Source organism: Lissotriton helveticus, chromosome 11 (genome assembly GCF_964261635.1).
Source record: "Lissotriton helveticus chromosome 11, aLisHel1.1, whole genome shotgun sequence".
Lineage (NCBI taxonomy): Eukaryota > Metazoa > Chordata > Amphibia > Caudata > Salamandridae > Lissotriton > Lissotriton helveticus.
This window is the reverse complement of record NC_136072.1, coordinates 924363064-924385960: the sequence shown is the minus strand read 5'-3', so window position 1 is coordinate 924385960 and position 22897 is coordinate 924363064. Positions and strand designations below refer to the sequence as shown.

The 22897-nt window shown below is 47.0% G+C and overlaps 1 protein-coding gene across 1 annotated transcript in view; it reads left to right on the top strand.

The window, feature by feature from the left end:
• The window catches only part of LOC144792285 (acyl-CoA dehydrogenase family member 11-like), a 574298-nt gene that overhangs the window by 469480 nt on the left and 81921 nt on the right, over nt 1-22897 (top strand). The window contains exons 11-12 of the mRNA XM_078667230.1: nt 15346-15438; nt 15530-15637. Of these exons, the coding sequence (XP_078523356.1) occupies nt 15346-15438; nt 15530-15637 (201 nt within the window). The remainder of the gene's footprint in view (nt 1-15345; nt 15439-15529; nt 15638-22897) is intronic.

Here is a 22897-nt window from a genome sequence, read left to right as displayed (position 1 = left end):
TAGCGAAGCAGCTTTTTCTTACATTATCCTCACAAATAACATTTTCAGCTGTGACCTTTTGCACATATTTGCATGCACAACAATGTTGGATTAGGGATTAGTTTCCCTGAAACTAAACTTGTTTACACATCTAGCTTCGCACAAAATTATCACGATGCCTCAAACATCATGTACAAGGCCTCTTGGCGCACTATGTACAAATGTTCTATCATCATCCAAGGTGAGACAGAGTTATCTACATATCCATAATATCACTAATCTATGACGTACATCGCAAAGCGGCTTTCTATTATAAATAACGAGCATGCCGATAGATTAGCAGAGGAGGCACTTCAGCTGACACCAAGGGCCTATGTATGCTGAGAACTTACCACGCAGCAGTCTGACATCTCCGTGAGGGGGTGTCCAGTTCGTGACCAAGACGGGCTCTTACATTCTCTCCTGCCAGATAATGGGGTTGGATCGTCCCTTGGGGGATTCTTGGCTTTATACCCACACACTCTCTAGGTACACTTAGAGTAGGGTTTTGCATAGTAGGAGTAATCCAGATTATTGCCTTGTTTATATTACTGCATATATATATACTGTTTTAGCACCATGGTAGAACTGTATCTACTATTTACGCTTTTGGTGCTTGTCATCACATGTATCTGCTTCTGTCTACTGATTATCGTAGCACATGTATTCTATACCAGAATAACATTGGTTCGATAAATATATTGAAAACATCCCACTGTGTATTCTGTATATTTCTCTGAGCACAAGTAGTCATGAGTGACTGAGCGAAAGGTTCTGATCCGTTTCCACGATCCCTGAGGGGTCAGGGTTGTCATGTTCAGTGGTTGCCAGAAACTGTTTGCTCCATTGTAAGGTTAGGGGGGCTTACGGAGGTACTGTGAGCAAGCTGGTCTCTAGGCCAACATATCCTGCGGGGGTGCCCGGAATCCGTATAGGCACCTTGCCCAAAAATGTATGTTGTCCAACAAACGTGCAGATCCTACGGATTGGTAGGAGCTACACAACAGTGCAGCTGGATTCAAGTTAGCCCGGCTGAGGAGTGGTGATATCCCGAAACCGGTCCCAGGGTGCTCGTTTCCGGTCCACCGAGGACCCGGCCTGGCAGTTCGGGCTAGACTGTTCTCATGGGGAGCTGGTTGTGGCTGATTTGCATATGGGTGGGTCTGCAAAACAACGATGGATTAAACCCAGATCTGTGACTGGGAGTGAATGTTTGATTTGTTCAGCATTACGTCCATCATCTGTTCTTTTTCCTTTTAGAAAGCTGGCATTTTTTTACTGTAACCTTTTGGTGCCCTCTGCCTGTCTCTGGAATATGCGCCTGTGGTGGGTGACAGCTGGCTTTATGCATTACCTCTAGACAGCCAGAGACAAATGAAAGGTAGGTGTGGACTGAGGGGTCATCTGCATTCTGATGGGCCATCCTTTGCAGAGTGGGGTGGAGTGGAGCTGATACACCTGAAAGAGCTGTGTCCTGTCCCCACACAAAGGGTTGCGTATCCCCAGTAATGAGTCTGGAGCCAGACCAGGGAAGAAAAGGGATTGTGCACTTCAAAGGCATTCCTTTGAAGTCTCCCCACTTCCAAGGCCCAATTGGGTATAAGTTCTGGGCCACTGATACCACCAACTACGAACACTTCTGGAACTGAGGACATTCTACTGGGAAGAAGGACTGATTTGCTGCAGGAGGGACTGCCACTTTGCTGAACTACTTTGTTGTGTTAGCCCGCTGACTGCTGCCCTCTTGCATGGGAATGAGAAGTACTGGGCCTGCATCTTTTCATCCCAGTACCTAAGTATCTCCAAGGGCTTGTTGGCTTGCCTCCTGTTTTCTGAAGTCTCAGGGATATCAAAGACTTCTCTCTTCAACCTGTAACCAGCACTGGACTCTATCTGCTGTGATTCCTGGTCTGGCAATTGGTTTCAATCCAGTCCTGGGCCCTTGGAAGTTATTTTGAAGTGCTGTATCTATGAAAATCCACGCATCAACGACGTATCGCCAATCGGAACCAGCGCATTTCTCTCGGCGCTAACGCATCTCTGCTGTTGCACGGACCACGAACTCTGCATCACTGACTGCACACGCATCGCCTCCAGGCTATGACACATCTCTGACTATGTGGCTCAACGCTGACGCATCGCTTCATGCTGCTTGCATCGCCTACAGCCTAGCGGTTCGACGACAATGCATTGCCCTGGTGTTCTCTGCATTTTGACTCTCAAAGCATCCTTGACAGTACCCAGTTCGGAACAGATGCAGCACCTGCATCTGCAATATCGACGACAACGCATTGTCTCCTGTGCTTCCCTCATTGCCCTCGACGCATCCAAGATACTGTTCAGCAGGCCAAGACTAGTTCCTGTATCCGCCCGACGCTCAGCCTGAACTTTTGGATTTGACCCGTTTAAGCGCGACAAAATAGCCTCGGTTGGCGCTATTTTGTTTCTAAGCACTACAAAACAGTTTGTTCTTTAAAAACTCATATCTTGACTTCTACATATTGGATTATTGTCGTTTTGGTCTTGTTTTACTCATAAAAATATAAGCTATGTTTCTTAACTGAACTGGTGTGGAATCTTTTTGTCAAGTTTTCACTGTGATACTGTTTAAAGTGTTGCAAAATACTTTACACGTTGCATCTTAAGTTAAGTTCATTTAAAGTGTGTTTCTGACTTACCCTAAGACTAGGGTTGTGGTTCCTCCTTGGACAGGGTACATTCCTCTGCTAACCAGAAACCCATTTCTAACTTCTAGTTAGAGACTCCAGCAGAAAGAGAGTTATCGAAGGTAAGTAACCTTTTCTTCTGATTAATATTCTAATAACTGCAGATTCCCCAACTTAGAATAGATACCAAAGCAGTACCACTCAGATGCAAAAAGGTCTGTGAAAGCTAGTGGGAGAAGTGTCCTTACCACTAGACCTAGCTGTCAAGGCCATAGTGCTTTGTGAGCTTATGCACCAATGCTCACATCGCAGCTTGGCAGTTGTAAAGGTCAGGCACCTTTGATGCCAACACTATTGTAATGGCCTTTTCCCTGGTGGAAAAGGCTCTGAAACCTTCAGGGGGCATTTCTTTAGTGGTGCATAGCGGATCTTGATGCAGTGGCCTCTCCATCTTCAAGAGACAGGGATGGGCCCTTTCAACAATCTGTAAGGCACGTCTGTCAGACGTGATGGAACACCAACTTTGACAGAAAATATTAATCCTTTCTCCAAATGGCTAGGTATGAGACGCTAAGGGCAAATTAAAGCAGTTCGATAGCCATTAAAGCGGGGGGAGGCTCAGGTGGAGGACTGGTGCCAAATGGTTTGAATGACATCACTGTGGAGAGGTTAACTTTGCCTATAGGCTAGCCCCCTTGAATGGCCCCTAAATTTGTAAAACTGATGGCGAACTTATTTTACAGGATTCATTAGCCCCAAGGATCACAGTGTGGTCCCACTGTCTTTGATCCTTTCCAGCACAGAGTCTGCCTTCTTGCTATAGAGTCTGGGCCTATCGAAGGGCATGCCCAACATTGATGCTTGTACGATGCAAGAAAATTCGGTCAACCTCATCGAGGCCTGCTTTCAAAACACAACACTTTTGCCAACTGCTGTGCCTAAGCAGGCCTTAGTATCTAGACCTGCTCGGATAATGTATTTAGCCACATCCTGCCTATCATGGATTGCATGAGCCAGGAAACCCTTAAGGTCTTCCAAGACTAGTGGCAAGTTCTTGCTGGTCATGTCCAAAAAGGCATGCTTATAGTTACCCATTAAGAAGATTGTGTTTATGGACCACAGTGCCATGCTGGCAGAAGAAAACATTTGTTTGCAAAAAGAATTAGCGTGTTTGTATTCTCGGTCCGGGAGATTGGTTGCAAAATTAATTGCCATTAACCATACTTGTCGAAGCCTGCACAATGAGACATTTCAGGGTAGGATGCTTGGTGAATAAATCTGCATCTCTGGACACTGGCCTGTGCCGCCTGTCTACTTGCAGACTAATGGCTGTGCAAGAACATGGTTCTGATCATGTAGCCATTGAGACATCTTTGACAGCATCATTAAAAGGGAGCAAAGGCTCCAATATCTCTGGTCCAGGATAGAGATTCGCTGTTAGAACATTAGTCTGAATAGAGACATTGTTCAGCATTAAGTCCATGAATTGTTGTTTTTGCAGTTGGGCCAGAGAGTATGCAACAGGGTGTCGGAAGTACACTAAAGATTTGCAGTGTGATCTTCTTGAAAGCCCCAATTTGCTGTGGCATTGATGATGGCACGGGGAGTTTATGGCATGCCAGGACAATGACAGGTATTGGTTCTGGGACAAGCGACATCAATAAAGTGCTTCTCAAATCTTGGGACCCTCATGCCTTCTCTTTTAAATTAGAGTGGCGTGATGAGGTCGAGTATTGCTTGACTTTCATGTGCATCTGAATTTTGACTAACCCAAAGATTTTTTGTGGGAAATGGTGCAGTCATGGAAATAGCCTTGTGACCAAGACTGTGCCCACGACTTTGAGTGGGTTCTGTGTGACGTCTTATGGATGTACAGCTTCCCCTCCCTGCCTTGGATCGTCTTCAGGTGCATGAGGGCACATTGGTCACATGAGTTGGAGTCGTGACGCAAGCTCAGGCACCCAAGACAACTCGTAGAGGTCCATGACGGACATTTACTTTCAGCAGTCTCAGCATGGCTAAACTCCTGTAGTGTCTGGAGTCGACATTCTCCTTGTTGCACTGTTAGAAAATAATTTGGAAATATCAGCAATCGACAGTCTGAATTAAATCTGCATCAGAGAGAACAGAATGGAAGGAATTGACATCAACACGAAGGGCTGGCATTCGTATTTGGCTCAGTTTCTTCACTACCGGGGCAGTAGGGAGCCTGCGTGGAGCCGCACAATGAAGTGAAGAATCTGTGGTTAGCAGAGTCCAACAGCGGTCCTCTGTTTGGTTTGTGAGCTTAGCCCTCTGTGTGTTTGGTCAGCTTCCATCTCCTCCAAAATCAGCAAAATGCTTAGAAGTGATAGTTGATTGTAACCTCACCTTCAGACAAATTAATAAAGTTACAAGTACCATTTTGTATTATTTACTGCTTCAGCATAAAATGTTCCCTCTCTTACTATGGAACTGCATAAGACTATATATAGCCCAGGCAGTGATTATATCCCAGAGGAGCTATTGCAACTCACTAGAAGTTGGATTTACTTTTATGATATTCAGTAGAATACAAGTTATTCAATACAGTGCTACCAGATTACATCTAGGTATCCCTCGACATAATCTCATTTCCACACACGTATGTGCTTTGCACTGGGTCCAAATACAGACAAGAGTTACTATTAAAGTCCTTTGCATTTGCCATAACGCCCTTATTGGCAAGGGTCCGATGAACATCAAGACACTCCATGCACACTTTTGTCCTCTTCTGGATTTCTAGTTTCCATTCCGTGAATAAAGCAAGTTTAAATTGATGAATAAACTTCTCCAGATAAGCATTTAAATGGGCTTCCACTAGACATCAGATAAGAATCCAACTACTTGACCATTAGAAAGAAAATTAAAACGTGGATATTAAATTTATATGTATCACCTTTTTCTTACAGCACCAGGGAGCCCTAAATTGGGTATGTGTTGTGCTTTACAAAAATGGAAATCGAATCAAATGTTCAGTTGCAGATATAAGATGTTACTGGTCATTGTATAGCGTGCACGGGACTGGCATAGCCTCTGCGTGCTAGGAAAGTATTCCACATCTTTTGCAAACTGATGTCAACTGCATTGCGCAGATAACTTATTTTACACACAATTAGGTTTCTAAATTAAGCGATCCTACAGTGTCCATTGCACAGCGGTCCCATATCTTCATTCAGGTTCTGATGACTGGTTAACAGATGAAAGGCACATTGTACAAGACCAGGGTACTCTACTGGTGTTTAAGTGAATCACTCGGCCTTCCGGGTATTGGTCATGCCAGTCTTTCAGGGTCAGTGATTAGCTGACTCTCTGTGGCAAGTTTGCTCTATGCTGAGCCTCCAAATCCATCTGAATATCGATTGCAAACTATGATGGGGCAAACATTTTTGAGATCTAACCATCGAGACCTAAATATCGTAAAGTAAATACTTATAGATATATAGATATTTATATTCACAAAAAAAAAACATATGTTACAACTCAGTTATAGTGAGGGATTATACGATTAGTTCAACAACGCATTTAAACTACATAAGCATTTGAAAATTCACCATACTTATAGTTTTTTTTATAAACACGTTAATTTAACACTTTGAACATTATGAATACATTGGAAATACTATAACTCGCTCTATATCAAGGTACTATAATAAAAAAAACATTTTGATAATACTTTTTATATGGGATTTCTAGCTTTATATATGTTGTATGAAGAGCTTGTTTCATATTGTAAAGAATAGATGTAACATTGGTGAGTGACCACGTGCATGATTTGTCCATGTGCTCTTTCCTCTGTGCTTCCTTTTAGCTACTGAGCTGGGGGTGCCTTTGCTTGTGATTTGAGCTTTTTGTTCTTCTATTGGGGTCTGAGGTGTTTTTTTCGGGCCTGTTGGCCTTGTGTTGTGAGGGACTGTTTTTGTCTGTGCTTTAGTGTAGGTAGGCATGCCTTAGTAAGTCATCACCTAGGCTTCGCTCCTGCCATGGCTAGCTAGATCCTGGGCGATTCTTATTGGGCCTGTGTGCTGGGTTATCCCACAATATGGCATTTGGCTCTGTTCTACTTCCTTGTGGGTTGCCCTTGGCTCTAATTCTGCTTAATGTTCAGAGACAGGCGTGCTCTTGGTCCTCTCGTTTTGGGTGTTCAGTGATGTCTTTTTGTAGCCTTCTCACATGCTTTTCTGAGTACTTGTGTTCGTTTTGCTCTACTGCAGCCTCGGGTAGCCTTGGTCCCTGGTCTTTCGTGCTCTAGTTTTATAGTACCTTTTGTTTCCTTTCCCATGTCACTGGTTGTGCATGGTGAATTCCTTGGCTAGTAGCTGGCTTTGGCTTCCTTGGCTCTCCTGATGTCTTCCTGATCCTCTAGCGGGAAACAACTATGCCTTCGGCTTTTGGGCTTCCTGCCCTTGTCGACTTGCTCTCTCTGTCTCATGCACTTGGGTCTACTTTTGCCTGCAGATTGGCAGCTTCATGGTTTATGTCTGAACTTTTCTCTTTCTGGTTGGACCATTTGACTGGCCTTTGGTAGATTCTCATGATGGATGGACAGGGGAGACGAAGTAATGGCAGTAATACTTTGATTATCGACTAGTAATTTCATTACTGTGTATCTTCTTCCATCTGTCAGTTCTTACAACCCTCTCTGCCTACCGTCTGTGTGTCAGGCTTCAATCATAGTTCATTGGTCTGCTTTGGTAATCGAGTGAGAAGGATCCTGGGTAGGGGTGGTCCTTTGTCGGTAAACCAGGAGTTTAAACTTGATTTATTTAGGTAAACTGCAGGGTGTCTGTCTTCAGGGTGTGGATCCAATGCACGATGTAAAGATTGAGGCGAGGAAGAAGTATCAGAGCTTTGAGATAACCAGTAAGTAATTGTTAGATTTGGGGGTCTCTAGTTGGCACAGATAGGTACGTGTGACAAATAGGGACCCTCTCCTCTAGTCAGGACAAGGGGATTACACTCCTAAAATAACCCCTGCTCACCCCCTTGGTAGCTTGGCACGAGCAGAAGGGCTTTACTTCAGAGGCGTTGTAAGTTAAGCAGTTGTGACCACATACAGTAACCCAGTGACAACACTACAAATGGACACCACACAGGTTTTATATAAAAAAATAAGTAGACTTTATATAGAGTTACCACAAGACCATAAACGACAAAAATACACAATACTATTACTTTAAGATGGTAGATTTAAGCTTAGGTCAGTTCAGTTCTTAGATGCGACACTCTGCGTCAATGTACCTTAGGTTGCGTTGCGCTTCCACGACAAGCAATGTCGCAGCGATGGGAAATGTGGCAAAGTTAAGATACAAAGAAATAAAGACGTTAAGATCTTCTAGATGCGGCACGCGTCTCGGGGATGCGAGAAGTTCTTGGTTCGATGCGTGGACTGCAGCGGCCACACCCTTATGATGCAACGACAACCGCTCCAGCGGCGACGCTCTTCTCCCACGAGGCATGAAGCTTCCGCTCAATGCGACAACTACAGCGGCGACATCCAAAATGCGACGGAAGCAGCTCCGGCGGCGCGTGCTTCTCGAGGATGCGAGGTGCTCTTGGTCGATGCGGTGCAATGCGACAGTTCCAGCGGCGACATCCTCCTTCGGAGTTGCGCCGGCAGGCACAGCGACGGCGACACGCTCAGACCTCGTTGCAAGATTCTTCTCCTGGTGCGGTGCAGTGTGACAACTACAGCAGCGACACCCTCTTTCGGAGTTGCGCCGGCAGGCACAGCGACGGCGACACGCTTCTTCCCGTTGAGTCGTGCTTCCAGCCCCTTGTGACACACAGTTCCTCAGAAGGCCCAAAACAGCAGCAGGCACTCCCAAAGAACTCTGGGGAGCTGGGGGTGAAGTCTGTTGTCCCTGAGACTTCAGCAAGAGACAAGCTCTTTTCCAAGCCCTAGGAGATCCTTCACAAGTTGTTTGTTTTTTTTGCAGAGTTTTATATAGCGCAAACTAGACCCGAACCGAATCAGGTATCAGAGCACCAGTTACGTTACATGAGGACACCCTTTCATTTTAGGCACGGGGAGATTAAGTGATTTGCCCAGAATCACAGGAAGTTTTTGGCGTCGTTACCGAGGCTCGAACCCAGATCCCCAGGTCCGAGGTCGATCGCCTTACCCGTTAGGCCAACTCCTCTCCCCTTTTAAGTTAAAAGGAAAGTACACACCGTTCTTTTCTCCTTCCTTTGGCGTTAAGGCAACCACTGCAGGCCAATCCCCCAAGCAGCACTTCAGCTTGGGAATAGTCTCTCCTCAGTTTCTTCAGGTTCCTCTCCTCAGTAAAGGTTTCGTCTTGTAGTCCAAAGTGATCTAATTTCATGGGATCAGGGTCCCAATATTTATACCCCAAAATCCTTTGTTCTCTGAGGGGAGAGGGTCCTTTGCCCAGTCCAAACCACTTCTGAAGCACTCTGTTTACCAGACTTCTCCTTTCCTTTCACAGTGCAGGGCAAGCACAGCAGACGCCCCATAGGAGGTGGAGCCAGCATTGTGGAAGGCAAGTACAGTCCAGGAGCACTTTGTTTACAGGACTCCTTCTCTTCTTTCAGTGTGCAGGGCAGAGACATCAGCCTCTCCCCAGGGGGTGGAGACTGCATTGTGGAAGGCAGGCACAGCCCTATTCAAGGTTCCGGTGCAACTCCTCCCTCCCATCTAGATGCAGATCTCTCTATTCACCACTGGGTGACTCAGCCTGTCTCCTGGAATTCCCCAGCCCTGTCACTCACAAAACCAGACATAGGAGTATACAACCTAGCAGAGGCAGGTTTGAATGGTTAGACAAGCAAATACCTACTTTCTAAAAGTGGTATTTGCAAACACAGAATATTAAAACCAACTTCACTAAAAGATGTATTTTATTATTCTGAGTTCAGGCATACTAAACTCGAATTTCTACCATGTTCTCTGAGACAGTTAGGATTATAAAATGTAATAACTCTAACAGCCCATTCTGGCCTATGGAGAACAGGTAGCCTTGCCATAGTGAAAAACGAAAATGGCTGTAATTCACTATTAGGACATGTCACGCACACCAGGGCTTGTCCTACCTTATCCTTACAATGCACCCTGCCCTTGGGCCTGCCATAGGGGTGACTGATATGAAGAAAAGGGAAGGTTTAGGGACTGGCAAGTGGGTGCACTTGCCCAGTCAGCATGTCAGTACCAGACTGCATGCAGGCTCTGCAATGGCAGACCTTAGACACATTTTACAGGGCTGCTTTTGTGGGTGGCACAACCAGTGCTGCAAGCCCACCAGCAGCATTTGGATTTACACGCCCTGGGCACACTCAGTGCACTAGACTAGGGTCTGACAAGTAAACCAAATAGCCAAACATGGAACCACTGATTAGTATATCAATTTACAATAGGGAGCACTTGCACTGTGGCACTGGATAGCAGTGGCACAGTGCCCAAAGCATCTAACACAAGCAAAAATACATGATGTAACAGTAAAAATGGAAGGGAGACCCACACCAATGGTGCCAGGTCTAACAGTAATCAATGCTTTTATTTAAAATCTTTTGATGACCGTAAACTCTAATATCTCTTAAGAGTAAGTTTGATTTACTGCAAGTTTACACTTTACCAATGGGTTAAAGGACAGTTAATTAGTCAGCGAAATTTCACACCAGCCGGTTATATGAATGTTGGTAACAGAAACCAATTTCTTTCCTTTCCTTTCTTTACTCGTTAAAATAATATCAGGCATTTGACAAAAAAAAATAATATCAGGAAGAAATAGTCACAGTGGTTGCGATATGTCATTATGTTCAATTTATATTCATATGTGGGATCCAGGTAGTTTAGCATAATCCAATTGTCAGCCAGGAACAGGCTTTACTGTCGGTTAGAAACCCCTGTGCTGTTCAATCCTTCTGAATTGAGTCCTTCTTAATTTCCCCTAACAGTTTATATGATTGTCTGACTAGCAAGAGCAACTTCGCACAATGAGGACTATTCTATTCTGTTGAATTTAATTTCTTACTAGATCTAAGTTTACAGATGTGATTTTACTTAGGTAATATCTGAGGCCAATGTGAAATTAATTAAGGTACTTTTGCTATGTATGTCATGCAGGTCACTAATTTACATATTATTGGATTTTCTATTGAGAATTGTCTTTGTCACTAGTTAATTTCGAGCAGGATCTTCCTGTGGGTTTTACCATATGACGTGGATGCAGAGCATTTTTGAATAATTCCTGGTTATGTGGCAGTTAACATTTGTGTGCGACGGATAAACTTTCTCAGCTTAGGCACCTCTTAATCTCTACACATTCACTAGATGATTATTGAGTATTACTCATCCATGCTGCTGAAGACTACTCCATACAACCTATACAGTCTCATGACCGAGTAGGTACAGTATCAGCACCACTTTGCTAAATCTGAGTTGGAACTATGGTCCTGGCTGTTGTGATAACAATAAGTGAATTCTATATCATCAGAGGATGGAAATCAGTATGACATAGCTACTTTCGAAACTATGGATTTAGGCCCAGATCTCTGTACTGGGGTGAATGTATGATATTGTTCTGCATTCTGTCCATCAATTGTTGTTTTTGCATAGCTACTTTCTATTCACATGGATTATTTTGCTAACAAGATGGCTAAGGAGGTTCTCCAGCAATGGATGAAGAAAAGTTAATGCTTGTAGAGGAATTTCCGATGTCAACCCGGTGGTTGTCGTAGTCTCTGCCATGAACAGTGGTACCATTATTACTGTTGACGGGGATGTCATTGACGGAGACCTGATAGTCACCATAAGCATTGCCTACAGTTTCGTCCTTGGCTTGTTGTTGATGGTGGCTTCTTGGTCTAGTTGACCACATGGCACTGTTAATGGACTTTGCTGGCGAGGTTGGTTTGTAGCACAAACACGTCATGGAAATCTGAAACCTACTCGACTGTCTCTCGCTCGACATTTCCTTCTTCACAGAGACCTGGACCAACGCATCCTCCCCCCCGACATCAGCACAGCCATCCCAGACGGATACAAGATCCAGAGAAAAGACAGCCCCAACCACCCAGGCGGGGCCTCGCCATCGCAGACAAGAGCACCCTCTGCCTCACCACCTCCAGCAAAACCTTCCCCTCCGCTGAACACCTGCACTTCCAGATCCAGACCAACCCCAAAGCCACACTCCGAGGAACCCTCGTCTACAGACCCCCTGAACACCCTTTGCCACCACCATTACCGACTTCATTGCACCCCACGCCATCGCCTCAGCAAACTACATACTCATTTGAGACCTGAACTCCCACCTCGCAACACCAGCGACCCCAACTCCACTATCCTTCGTGACAACCTCGCCAGCATTGGACTTAAACAACTTGTCAACACACCGACCCACAGAGCAGGACACAAACTCGACCCCATCTTCGTGGCAGGAAACTGCGTCCAATTCAGCCACACCACTCAGCTGCCATGGACCGACCACTACTGCTCACACTTCGGAATCAACAAACCCAAGGCACCCAAACCAGCCCCACACCCACCACGAAGGAACTGGAGCAAGGTTACCGACGAGCAACTTAACTCCACCCTCACTCGCGACAGCCACACATAGGCACCCGATGCAAGTAACGCAGCCAGAGAACTCCACACCTGGATCTCCGATTGCGCAGACGAGCTCACCCGCAACGCAACCCCTACAGACAAGGCCCCAGGAAAGCCACCTGGTTCCCCACCTCTCTGCAAGAAGCCAGACGCACCTGCAGAAGCCGGGAGAAGAACTGGAGAAACGCCAAGACAACAAAGCCACACTTCCTACAAGGCCGCCATGATGGACTACCAAAACCAGATTAGAGCCACCAAGAGGAACTTCATCCACAACAAAATCCTGGCCAACTCCACCAACTGCAAGGAATTTTTCAGTGTCATTCACGAATTCACCAACCCATGCAGCGAAGCCACAGACATCACCCCATCCCAAGACCTCTGCGACAAGCTTGGAACCTATTTCCACCTCAAGATCAAAAACCTCTATGACAACTTCATCGACCATCCACCAGGCGCCACAGACGGCCCTCCGCCCCCCAGAAACACCCGCCAGCCCACCATCTCCAACTGGACACGGCCGAAGACACCACCTCGACCATGAAAAGCATCCACTCGGGGCCCCCACCGACCCCTGCCTCCCTCACATCTACCACAGAGCCGCAGCCACCATCGCACCCGACTTACAATGCACCATCAACACCACCTTCAAAACAGGCACCTTCCCAGATGTCTGGAAGCGCGCAGAAGTCAGACCCCTGCCCAAGAAACCCACAGCTGACCCCACCGGCCTCAAGAACTATCTGCCGATCTCGCTCCTCCCCTTCGCAGCCAAAGTTGCAGAAAAAACTGTCAACAGGAAACTGACACAATTCATTGAAGAGAACGCACCCGTCCCAATCTGGATTCCGAAGCAACCATAGCACAGAGGCCGCCACAGACGACATAGGCACCCTCCTGGACCAAGGCCACTCCGTAGCCCTCATCCTACTTAACATATCAGCGGCCTTTGACACAGTCTCCCATCGCACACTAGTCGCCAGACTACACGACTCAGGCATACAAGGAACAGCCCTGGACTGGATCCGATCATTCCTCACCGGAAGAAGCCAAAGGATTAGACTCCCACCCTTCCTCTGCGAACCCACGAAAATCACCTGCGGAGTCCCACAGGGTTCATCCCTGAGCCCCACCCTCTTCAACATCTACATGGCCCCCCTCGCAGCCATTGTGCGACAACACAACCTCAATATCGTATCCTATGCCGACAACACCCAGCTCATCCTCTCCCTCACCAAAGGCCTGACCACTGCCAAACTCATCTTCCTGGAAGGAATGCAAGACGTTGCAGTTTGGATGACCAACAGGTGCCTGGAGCTCAACGTTGAGAAGACAGAAGTCCTCGTCCTCTGTACCTCCCCTTCAGCACCTGGTGGCAGACCGCCCTCGGGAGCCCACCTACCCCCTCAGACCACACCAAGAACCTCGGCATCGTACTCGACTCATCACTCATCACTCACCATGAACCGACAGGTCAACGCTGTCACCTCCAGCTGCTTCAACACCCTCCGCATACTCTGCATGACCTTCAAGTGGATCCCCCTGAGTCAAGGAAGACAGTCACCCACACACTCATCACCAGCAGACTTTACTATGGAAACGCACTATACGCCGGCATCAACAAGTCCCTACTCCGCAAACTCCAGACAATACAGAACACCGCCCCCAGACTCGTCCTCGGCATCCCCTGACACGAACACATCAGTCAACACCTACGAAGTCTCCACTGGCTCCCCATGGAGAAAAGAGTCACTTTCAAAATCCTCACTCACGCCTACAAATGCCTACACAAAACAACTGACCCAAATACCTCAACGACAGAATCAACTTCCACGTACCCAAAAGAAACATCCGATCTTCCAATCTCGCACTGGCCGAAAACCTGTGCATGCACAGAGCCAGAGCAGGCGGAAGATCCTTCTCTCACATTGCAGCCAAGACCTGGAACAAGCTACCGGCAGACATCAGACGCGCCCCCTCCCTGAACACCTTCAGAAAGACCCTCAAGACCTGGCTCTTCGGCTAAATTGATCTGCGGAGCCCCCTCTATCCCCCCATCCTCAGCGCCTTGAGACCCTCACGGGTGAGTAGCACTTTTACAATTCCCTGATTGATTGATAGCTGCACCTTTTTGAGAACAGTGGAGGTTTCGTTGTGGATGACTTGAGTTTGAAAAGATGTCTGTGGCATAAAGAATACATACAGTGATCATCAGTGTAGATCTTCTTTTTCCGAAAGTCTAACCAGAAATTGAAGAGAAATGTTTTCTCTTTTTTCCCCCCATAGCGCCAGTTGGCGGCAGTTCAGCGTTCCACTAGGTCAGTACTGATGTGAAAATATCACAAATTTCTCACAGCAGCTCACAGTTTATTTGAAGATGAAACGGTTGGCTAAACTCTACACCGTACAAAGTAATAGCTAAGAAGTAACTAATGTAAGGTCAAACACAAGTTTGAGCCGAGCTGCTCTCTTGGACTCTCTCACACATGATGTGCAGTAGAAATATGGGCTATATTGGACTCTAAGCGTGGTAGACTCGGCATTACCACCTCATTGGCTGAAGTTCAGTTTGTTTCAAATGTGGTGGATGTGCTACTAAACAAAGACTGTTGTTGAGGCCTTTTGCCATTTTAACACTATTTACTCTTATTTATTTTTACTGGGGATTTCCAGCCTGACTGTGGGGAGTGAGTTAAGCGTATGAGTCTATGAAAAATACCAGTTCTCTGGAACTGGAGTTACAGATAATTAAATCATTTTCTAATGTTTGAATTGAAGTAAAATTGATTCAGCCTTTCATCGTTCCTGGGCTGGCAAACTGAGTGCCATTAAGAGAAATATCTGCTATTTACAGTATTCAGAAAAAGCAGATATGCAGTATAAATTGTGAGCTAAAAAGGCAATTTATTATTACAAATGTGCCACAGTTTCATAGTGCACAGGTTAATCCTTCATTTTGTAAGGAGATGTCCCTGCAGCAGAACTCGGGCATACATTGAACAGCAGATAACTTTGACCTTACTGGAAAAGGCTGCAGGCAATTCTTTAGTCACTGATGAGGCAACATTTTTATTGTAGGCAATGGCTGTGATCTCCGAGGGCCTGGAGTGCTTTGGGGGGCAGGGTTACATGGAGGACACCGGCCTACCATCCATGCTGCGGGACGCACAGGTAAGGAGTTAAGAAGAAGAAAGCCTTGTATTATTTCTGTCAGCCTATATGGGCGTGAGCTCCTACGAATCACTTCTCTATCTATTCTCAGGTATACTCCATCTGGGAAGGCACCACCAACATCCTGTCACTGGATGTCCTGCGTTCTGTTACCAAGAGTAAGGAAGCTGTGCTGACTGCTTTCTTCTCGGCAGTCCAGGTAACTTTCTCTTCCTTAGTAGGTCTTCCATTACTTTCACAGCAGCTGCCCGCTAGTTTATGGTTCTTCAGTGTTGTCAAATCTCATCGAGCAATATCTCTGGATGCTATAATACAATAACAGTGTTGCTGTTCCTCATATTCTCTTCCAGGGGATCCTCATCAATAGTCATAAGCATTAGAATATTCCCGCCCATGCGCGGGACCCCGGAAACAATATATTATATGTGCCCCACATATATATAGACATATATATATAAATATATATATATATAAAAATAAGCAATTGCAGCCAAATAAAACAACAGAGCTGTAATATGCTGTGAAGAATTTCCACCATACAGTGTATTTTGCATTAGAAACATGAGAAACAACACCAATGCTTGTTTAGAAACTGTTTTAATGCTTAAAAAACAGTAGAAATTCTCATAACACACTGTAAACATATACAGCTCCCAGGCTGCATTGCAAATCCCCAGTCTAAAAAGACTGAAAAGCTAACCTGTAGCTGAATGCACTAAATCTGATGCTGTGCCTTTAAGGCACCTCTGCCCCTAGCTTCCCATCATGCCTCAGGGGTTACAGTTAGGTCAGTTGTTCTTTCCGGCTCCTTCAGGAAGGACCCTGGATACTCAGCTCCACATTTTTTCTGCCTTTTTCAGTCAGAAAATCTTCAAAAGAACAATTTTTTGATTTACTTTGACTTTTCACATCAGAGTCAAGTAAATAACTGCTTAGCAGTCAATTTTTTGTGAGGTTTTCCTGTCGGGATGCCCTCATTATTTGATGATTGCCCTTCTTGTGGCCACAAGAAGGCAAAAACGGACTCTCATGAGGTCTGTATTTTATGCTTGCCAGAGGATCATGATCCTAAAGACTGTTCCCATTGTAAAAATCTGTCTGACAGAACTCTTAAAGACAGAGAGAGGAACAGGCTCTATGGTCTGGCCCAGAGATCCATGAGAGGAAGATCTACAGAGAGGAAGAGTTCAAAGAGACCCAGAACTCCCTCCAAAGGCAAGTCAGAGCGTCCATCAACCTCAGCACCGGGCTCGGCGCTGAAAAAACGACATCTGATGGACAGTTCGAGAGAAAAAGCTCCGTCGACGTCGAGATCGGCGTCGATGAGGAAATCGTCGTCGAAAAGAAGTTCTCCGCCGTCGTCAACTAGGCGACGATCGGCGTCGAGAGAAGCCACGAGATCGCCGTCGACGAGAAGATCGACGTCAAGACATAAGTCAACTCCGCCGCCGTCAACCAGGCGACAGTCGGCGTCGAGAGACAGATCACACTCGCCGTCGTCTCGACGTCGACAGGCTTCGAAGAGTGTGACACCTCCGCCGACGTCTCCACGGAGGCGCTCGGCGTCGAGGAGCAAGAGCCCCCTCGGACGATCGTCGTCGAGGAAGGGATCATCGAAGGCACGTCGGCGCTCGACGTCGAGGATGTCCGATCCTCCGCCGTCGCCACATGCCAGGTCGACATCAAGGGCATCGTCGACGACAGGGCATTGTCGATTGCCTTCTCCGTCGCCGACAGATCAACGTCGGTCGGCGTCGAGAGCTCCGTCGACGGCAGGGCAACGCTGTTCGACGTCGAGACCTTCGTCGACGGCAGGACAACGCCGTTCGACGTCGAGGGAGAAGACTCCACCGTCGGCGCGTCATCGCCGATCGACGTCGAGGGACCACAGGTCAACGTCGAAGCATTCAACGCCGAAGGTTATCACCCCGTCGACGCCGCAGAGGCGTTCGACGTCGAGGGAAAGGCTTTTGAGACGTCCTCCAACACCGGTGAGACGGAGATCTCCTTCGGTGCCTTCGACAGTCCTAGTGACACAATCTGCTTCACTCCATTCCTCCTCAAGTGCCTCGGGTTCAACGGGGTCATCTTCTAGGAGTAGGAGTCCGGTTCAAAAGAGTCCCCAGCGGGGGGTACACTTCACATATAAGACTCTCGCCAAGATGGTATGCTCCTTTGAGTAATTGGAAGGATTCTAAGGCACCAGAGAGACTTCAAAGGTACTTGAGTCCAGTCCACAGGTCCCCTCTTCAGCAAGCAGAAGAGGCAGATGGACAGAGTCCTGCCATTCACCGATCACGCTCACGAGAGAGAGGAGCGGACAGGTCGCATGCCCCTAGGGTCTCCCGATCGCCAAGGAGGGAGCAACCCAAATCTCGAACACCGAGAAAGGAGGTACGGACTGAGAGATCGAGATCTCCAGTACATCAGAGGGTATCACGTTCTCCTCGAAGGGAGGAACGACCTAGGAGATCACCGGTGAGGGAGCATTTTCACCACAGGAGAAGAAGAACTCCATCATCCTCCCCTCCATCTTCACCTAGATCTTCTAAAGGGGATTACTCTCCAACGCTGGCAGACAGCCCTCGCTCAAGAGCTTCTCCTCTTGACGACGTCAACACATATCTGGACGTCTTGCAAAGGGGTGCTCACAAACTGAATATAGAGATGACCACTCCAGAGGTGTCCACTACTGTGATTTTTGAGACCCTTCATCACAAATCATATACACGGCCGTTGCTCCCATTAGTCCCAGGAATAATGGACCCAATCAAAAAAGGTTTTCCTCACGCCAGCAACGATCAGGGCAGTACCGGCACGTATCCAGAAAAAATATAGGCCGGCCGACTCAGATCCTATCTTTGTTAAAGGTGAGCCTGCGGCGGACTCAGTTATTGTAGCCTCAGCTAGGAAGAATCACACAGTCGCTCCTTCTTCGTCAGTTCCTCCTGACAAAGACAGCAAGACGCAAGATTCTTGGGGACGCAAGGTATGCAGCACAGCAGCTTCATCCCTGAAAGTCTCTAGTGCATCAGCCCTTCTGGGAAGGTACGATAGAGCCCTATGGGACTCCATGGAACGATTCAAAGGGAAATTGCCCAAGGAGGACCAGAAGGACTTTGAGGAGACAGTGACGGAGGGCTGTTTGGTGGCAAACCAAATGATTAGTTCATCAGCAGATAACGCCCTTCTAGCTGGACATAACTACTCACATGGGATATGTGCGAGGAGATCCTCTTGGCTGCGTTTAACTGGGCTCAAACCAGATGCACAGCAGCGCATCCTTAATCTGCCTTTTTCCGGATCTTCACTCTTCGGGGAGCATGCCGATCAGGAAATGGCCCGTATGAAGACTGAGTTAGACACAGTAAAGGCAGTAGGTCTGGAGAAACAGAAAGCACCGTTCAAACGACGCTTCAAGACCAACAAAAACCGGGGAGGCCAACAGAGGGTTCAAACCCCTCAATGGTCTCAAAACAAGCCACAAGGAAAGCCACAATACCGAGGAGGAAGGTCGAGCAGAGGTAGAGGCGGACATCATCAGTCCTCTACCACACCTAGAGGAGGCAAGGCCTGAGCAGTGGCTTCCTCTGACACCGTTACCCACTCCAGTGGGAGGAAGTGCTGCACAACATCTGGCAGAGTGGGTCAGCATCACGAAAGATCGGTGGGTGCTGAATATACTGCGCAATGGATATGCGCTACGTTTCAGGAAGAAACCACAACCGGCTCCTCCAAAAAAGTCTCGCTCGTACCAACTAGAGCTCCTCAAAAGGGAAGTGAGCGTCCTCTTAAAGAAAAACGCAATCGAAGAGGTACCCCTATCCCAAAGGGGGAAAGGAGTGTACTCAAGATATTTCCTTGTCCCCAAAAAAGACCAAGAAGGCAAATTCAGACCGATTTTGGATCTTCGACTCCTCAACAAAGTGGTGGTCAAAGAGAAGTTTCGCATGTTGGCACTCCACCAAATATGTCCTCATCTACAAATCGGAGATTGGATGTGTTCGGTGGATTTACAAGACGCGTACTTCCACATTCCTATTACACCAGGTCATCGAAAGTACTTGAGGTTCCTGGTAGGGTCCAAGCATTACCAGTTCAAAGTGCTTCCTTTCGGACTCAAATCCGCACCAAGGGTCTTCACAAAGTGCATGGCAGTGGTAGCGGCGTGTCTACACAAAAAAGGTCTCTTTGTGTACCCATATCTAGACGACTGGCTCCTGAAGAGTCCGTCGCCTCGTCAGGCCACCAAAGACTGTCACCTGTGTCTCCAACAGCTACACAGGCTCGGCCTCCATGTGAACTCAGAAAAATCGATCCTGCAACCCACGCAAACTATCCACTATCTGGGAGCAGTTCTAGACACAAAGTTAAGAAGTGCGTTTCCTTTGCAAGAGAGACTATCTTCCATGGGACAAAAATGCAAAAAGTTACTTCAGGTTCCTCGTCCAAAGGTGCGAGACGTAGCGTCTCTGTTGGGCTCCATGGCGTCCTGCATCTTCCTAATACCGAACGCCAGGTTGAGGATGCGGCCTCTACAAGAGTCTGTGGAGGATCAGTGGGACCAAGCGACTGGAGATTGGGAGGATCGAATCATCCTGTCTCAAGCAGCACTGACCTCAATACAGTGGTGGACTCGCCCTCGGAATGTCCTGCAGGGAGTCCCTTTTCAGCAACCTCTTCCCTCGCTGTCTGTGGTAACAGACGCATCTCTAGAAGGCTGGGGTGCTCACATGGGTCATCTTCAGATTCAGGGTCGCTGGTCGACCAACCTTCAGACATACCACATCAACATGCTGGAGCTTCGAGCAGTTCATCTGGCGCTCAAAGCGTTCTTTCCAGCAATAACAACGGACAAAGTCCTGGTTCAGACGGACAACACTACAACTATGTTCTATCTGAACAAGCAGGGAGGAACTCGATCTCGCCCTCTGTCTCTGGAGGCCCAGACAATCTGGCACTGGCTTCGGCTCGGGGACTGTCGGTGGTGGCAGTACACCTTCCAGGCGAGCTAAACACAAAAGCAGACGCACTCAGCAGGCACTTCGAAGATCAGCCAGACTGGGTGCTAAACGACGAAGTGGTCGAAGAACTCTTCCGTTGCTGGGGTCGTCCAGACATAGACTTATTTGCGGACGACGAAAACGCCAAATGCCACGCCTTCGCGTCCAGGTTCCACCGGCCAGGGACGCAAGGGAACGCTCTCCTGCTGGAGTGGACAGGAATGTTCGCTTATGCTTTTCCCCCTCTGGCACTGATTCCGAAGGTGGTGGCCAAGCTCATCAGATCGAGCATGGACATGATTCTAATTGCTCCGGATTGGCCGCGACAATGGTGGTATCCAGATCTGTTACATCTGTCGCTGTGTCCACACAGACGTCTGCCGTGCAGGCCAGACCTGCTGAGCAAGATGGACGGGAGGATCCTGCATCCCAACCTCCCGTCGCTGAACCTGACTGCATGGCTCCTGCGGTCTTGCAATATGGACACTTAAATCTGCCTCCGGAATGTATGAATATTTTAAGAGAGGCAAAGAGACCTTCCACAAGGACGTCTTATGCGTTCAAGTGGAAAAGATTTTTCATTTGGTGTAAGGACCATGGCTTTGATCCCACCAAAGGGCAAGAAGAGGTAGTCTTGCCATACCTCCTATACTTAGCGACATCAGGGTTGAAATACGCTTCTATTAGGGTTCATTTATCCGCTATAGTAGCGTACAGAAAATCACCTACACAAACATCGTTTTTTCAGGTCCCAGTAGTGAAGGATTTCCTTCAGGGATTAAAGAAGGTCTATCCCCCTGTGAGAAATCCTTCTCCTCCCTGGGAGTTGAACCTGGTTCTCTCCAGACTGATGTCTACACCGTTTGAGCCTATACACAAGGCCTCCTTGCAGCATCTCACTTGGAAGGCGGCCTTCTTGGTGGCAATAACCTCTGCGCGCAGGGTTAGCGAGATACAAGCACTCTGCACCAAGGAACCTTACACTGTGTTTCACCACAACAGAGTGGTAATGAGGGCTCACCCATCTTTCCTTCCAAAGGTGGTATCGGATTTTCACATAAATCAAACGATTACCCTTCCTTCGTTCTTTCCTAACCCATCGACCCCAGCTGAGAGGTCGTTGCACTCGTTAGATCTTAAACGGGTGCTAAAGTTTTACCTAGAAAGAACGAAGGACACCAGAAAGTCAGACCAACTCTTTGTCAATTATGGTGCTATGAGGACCGGGTTTGCAGCAGCCAAAAGATCCATCTCCAGATGGATTGTCTCTTGTATCAAACTAGCTTACCAGCTGGCTGGCAAACCTTTGTTACATTCACCCAAAGCTCATTCCACTAGAGGGAAAGCAGCCACAATAGCTTTTTTGCATGACATTCCTATGTCAGAAATATGCAAGGCTGCGACATGGAAATCAGTCCATACTTTTACAAGGCATTATTGCCTAGAGTCTGATTCCAGAGCGGATTCTCAAGTAGGGCAAGCCTCCTTGAGAAACCTTTTTGGGTAGAGTAAGGCCTATTCTTGGGCCTACGGATATGAATGTTATCTGTTGATTCCTTTGCCCGCAGGGATGAGGTGAGGCTCGCTACTCTATTCTAATGCTTATGACTATTGATGAGGATCCCCTGGAAGAGAAGGATTAGTTACTTACCTGTAATCCTAGTTCTCTTCCAGGGGTATCCTCATCAAAGTCATAAGCAACCCTCCCGCCTCCCCGGGCAAAGGACTTTGTTTATTACATAGGAGATGTTTTTTAACCTGTTATTACCATGGTTTGGTTTTCAGTCTCCGAAAAGAACAACTGACCTAACTGTAACCCCTGAGGCATGATGGGAAGCTAGGGGCAGAGGTGCCTTAAAGGCACAGCGTCAGTTTTAGTGCATTCAGCTGCAGGTTAGCTTTTCAGTCTTTTTAGACTGGGGATTTGCAATGCAGCCTGGGAGCTGTATATGTTTACAGTGTGTTATGAGAATTTCTACTGTTTTTTAAGCATTAAAACAGTTTCTAAACAAGCATTGGTGTTGTTTCTCATGTTTCTAATGCAAAATACACTGTATGGTGGAAATTCTTCACAGCATATTACAGCTCTGTTGTTTTATTTGGCTGCAATTGCTTATTTTTATATATATATATATTTATATATATATGTCTATATATATGTGGGGCACATATAATATATTGTTTCCGGGGTCCCGCGCATGGGCGGGAATATTCTAATGCTTATGACTTTGATGAGGATACCCCTGGAAGAGAACTAGGATTACAGGTAAGTAACTAATCCGTATGGCCTCATTAAAGGGTCTTATCAATATTATCTGGTGCTGTGGCCTGGTCTCTTCCACGTGATGCAAGGTTGCTGCCAGCTGTACCCTACTGGATTAATGCTAGAGGCTCAGCCAATATACTGGCATGCTTTTTAGGCTGAAAGGGGATGGCTTCAAGCCATCCCTACTTTC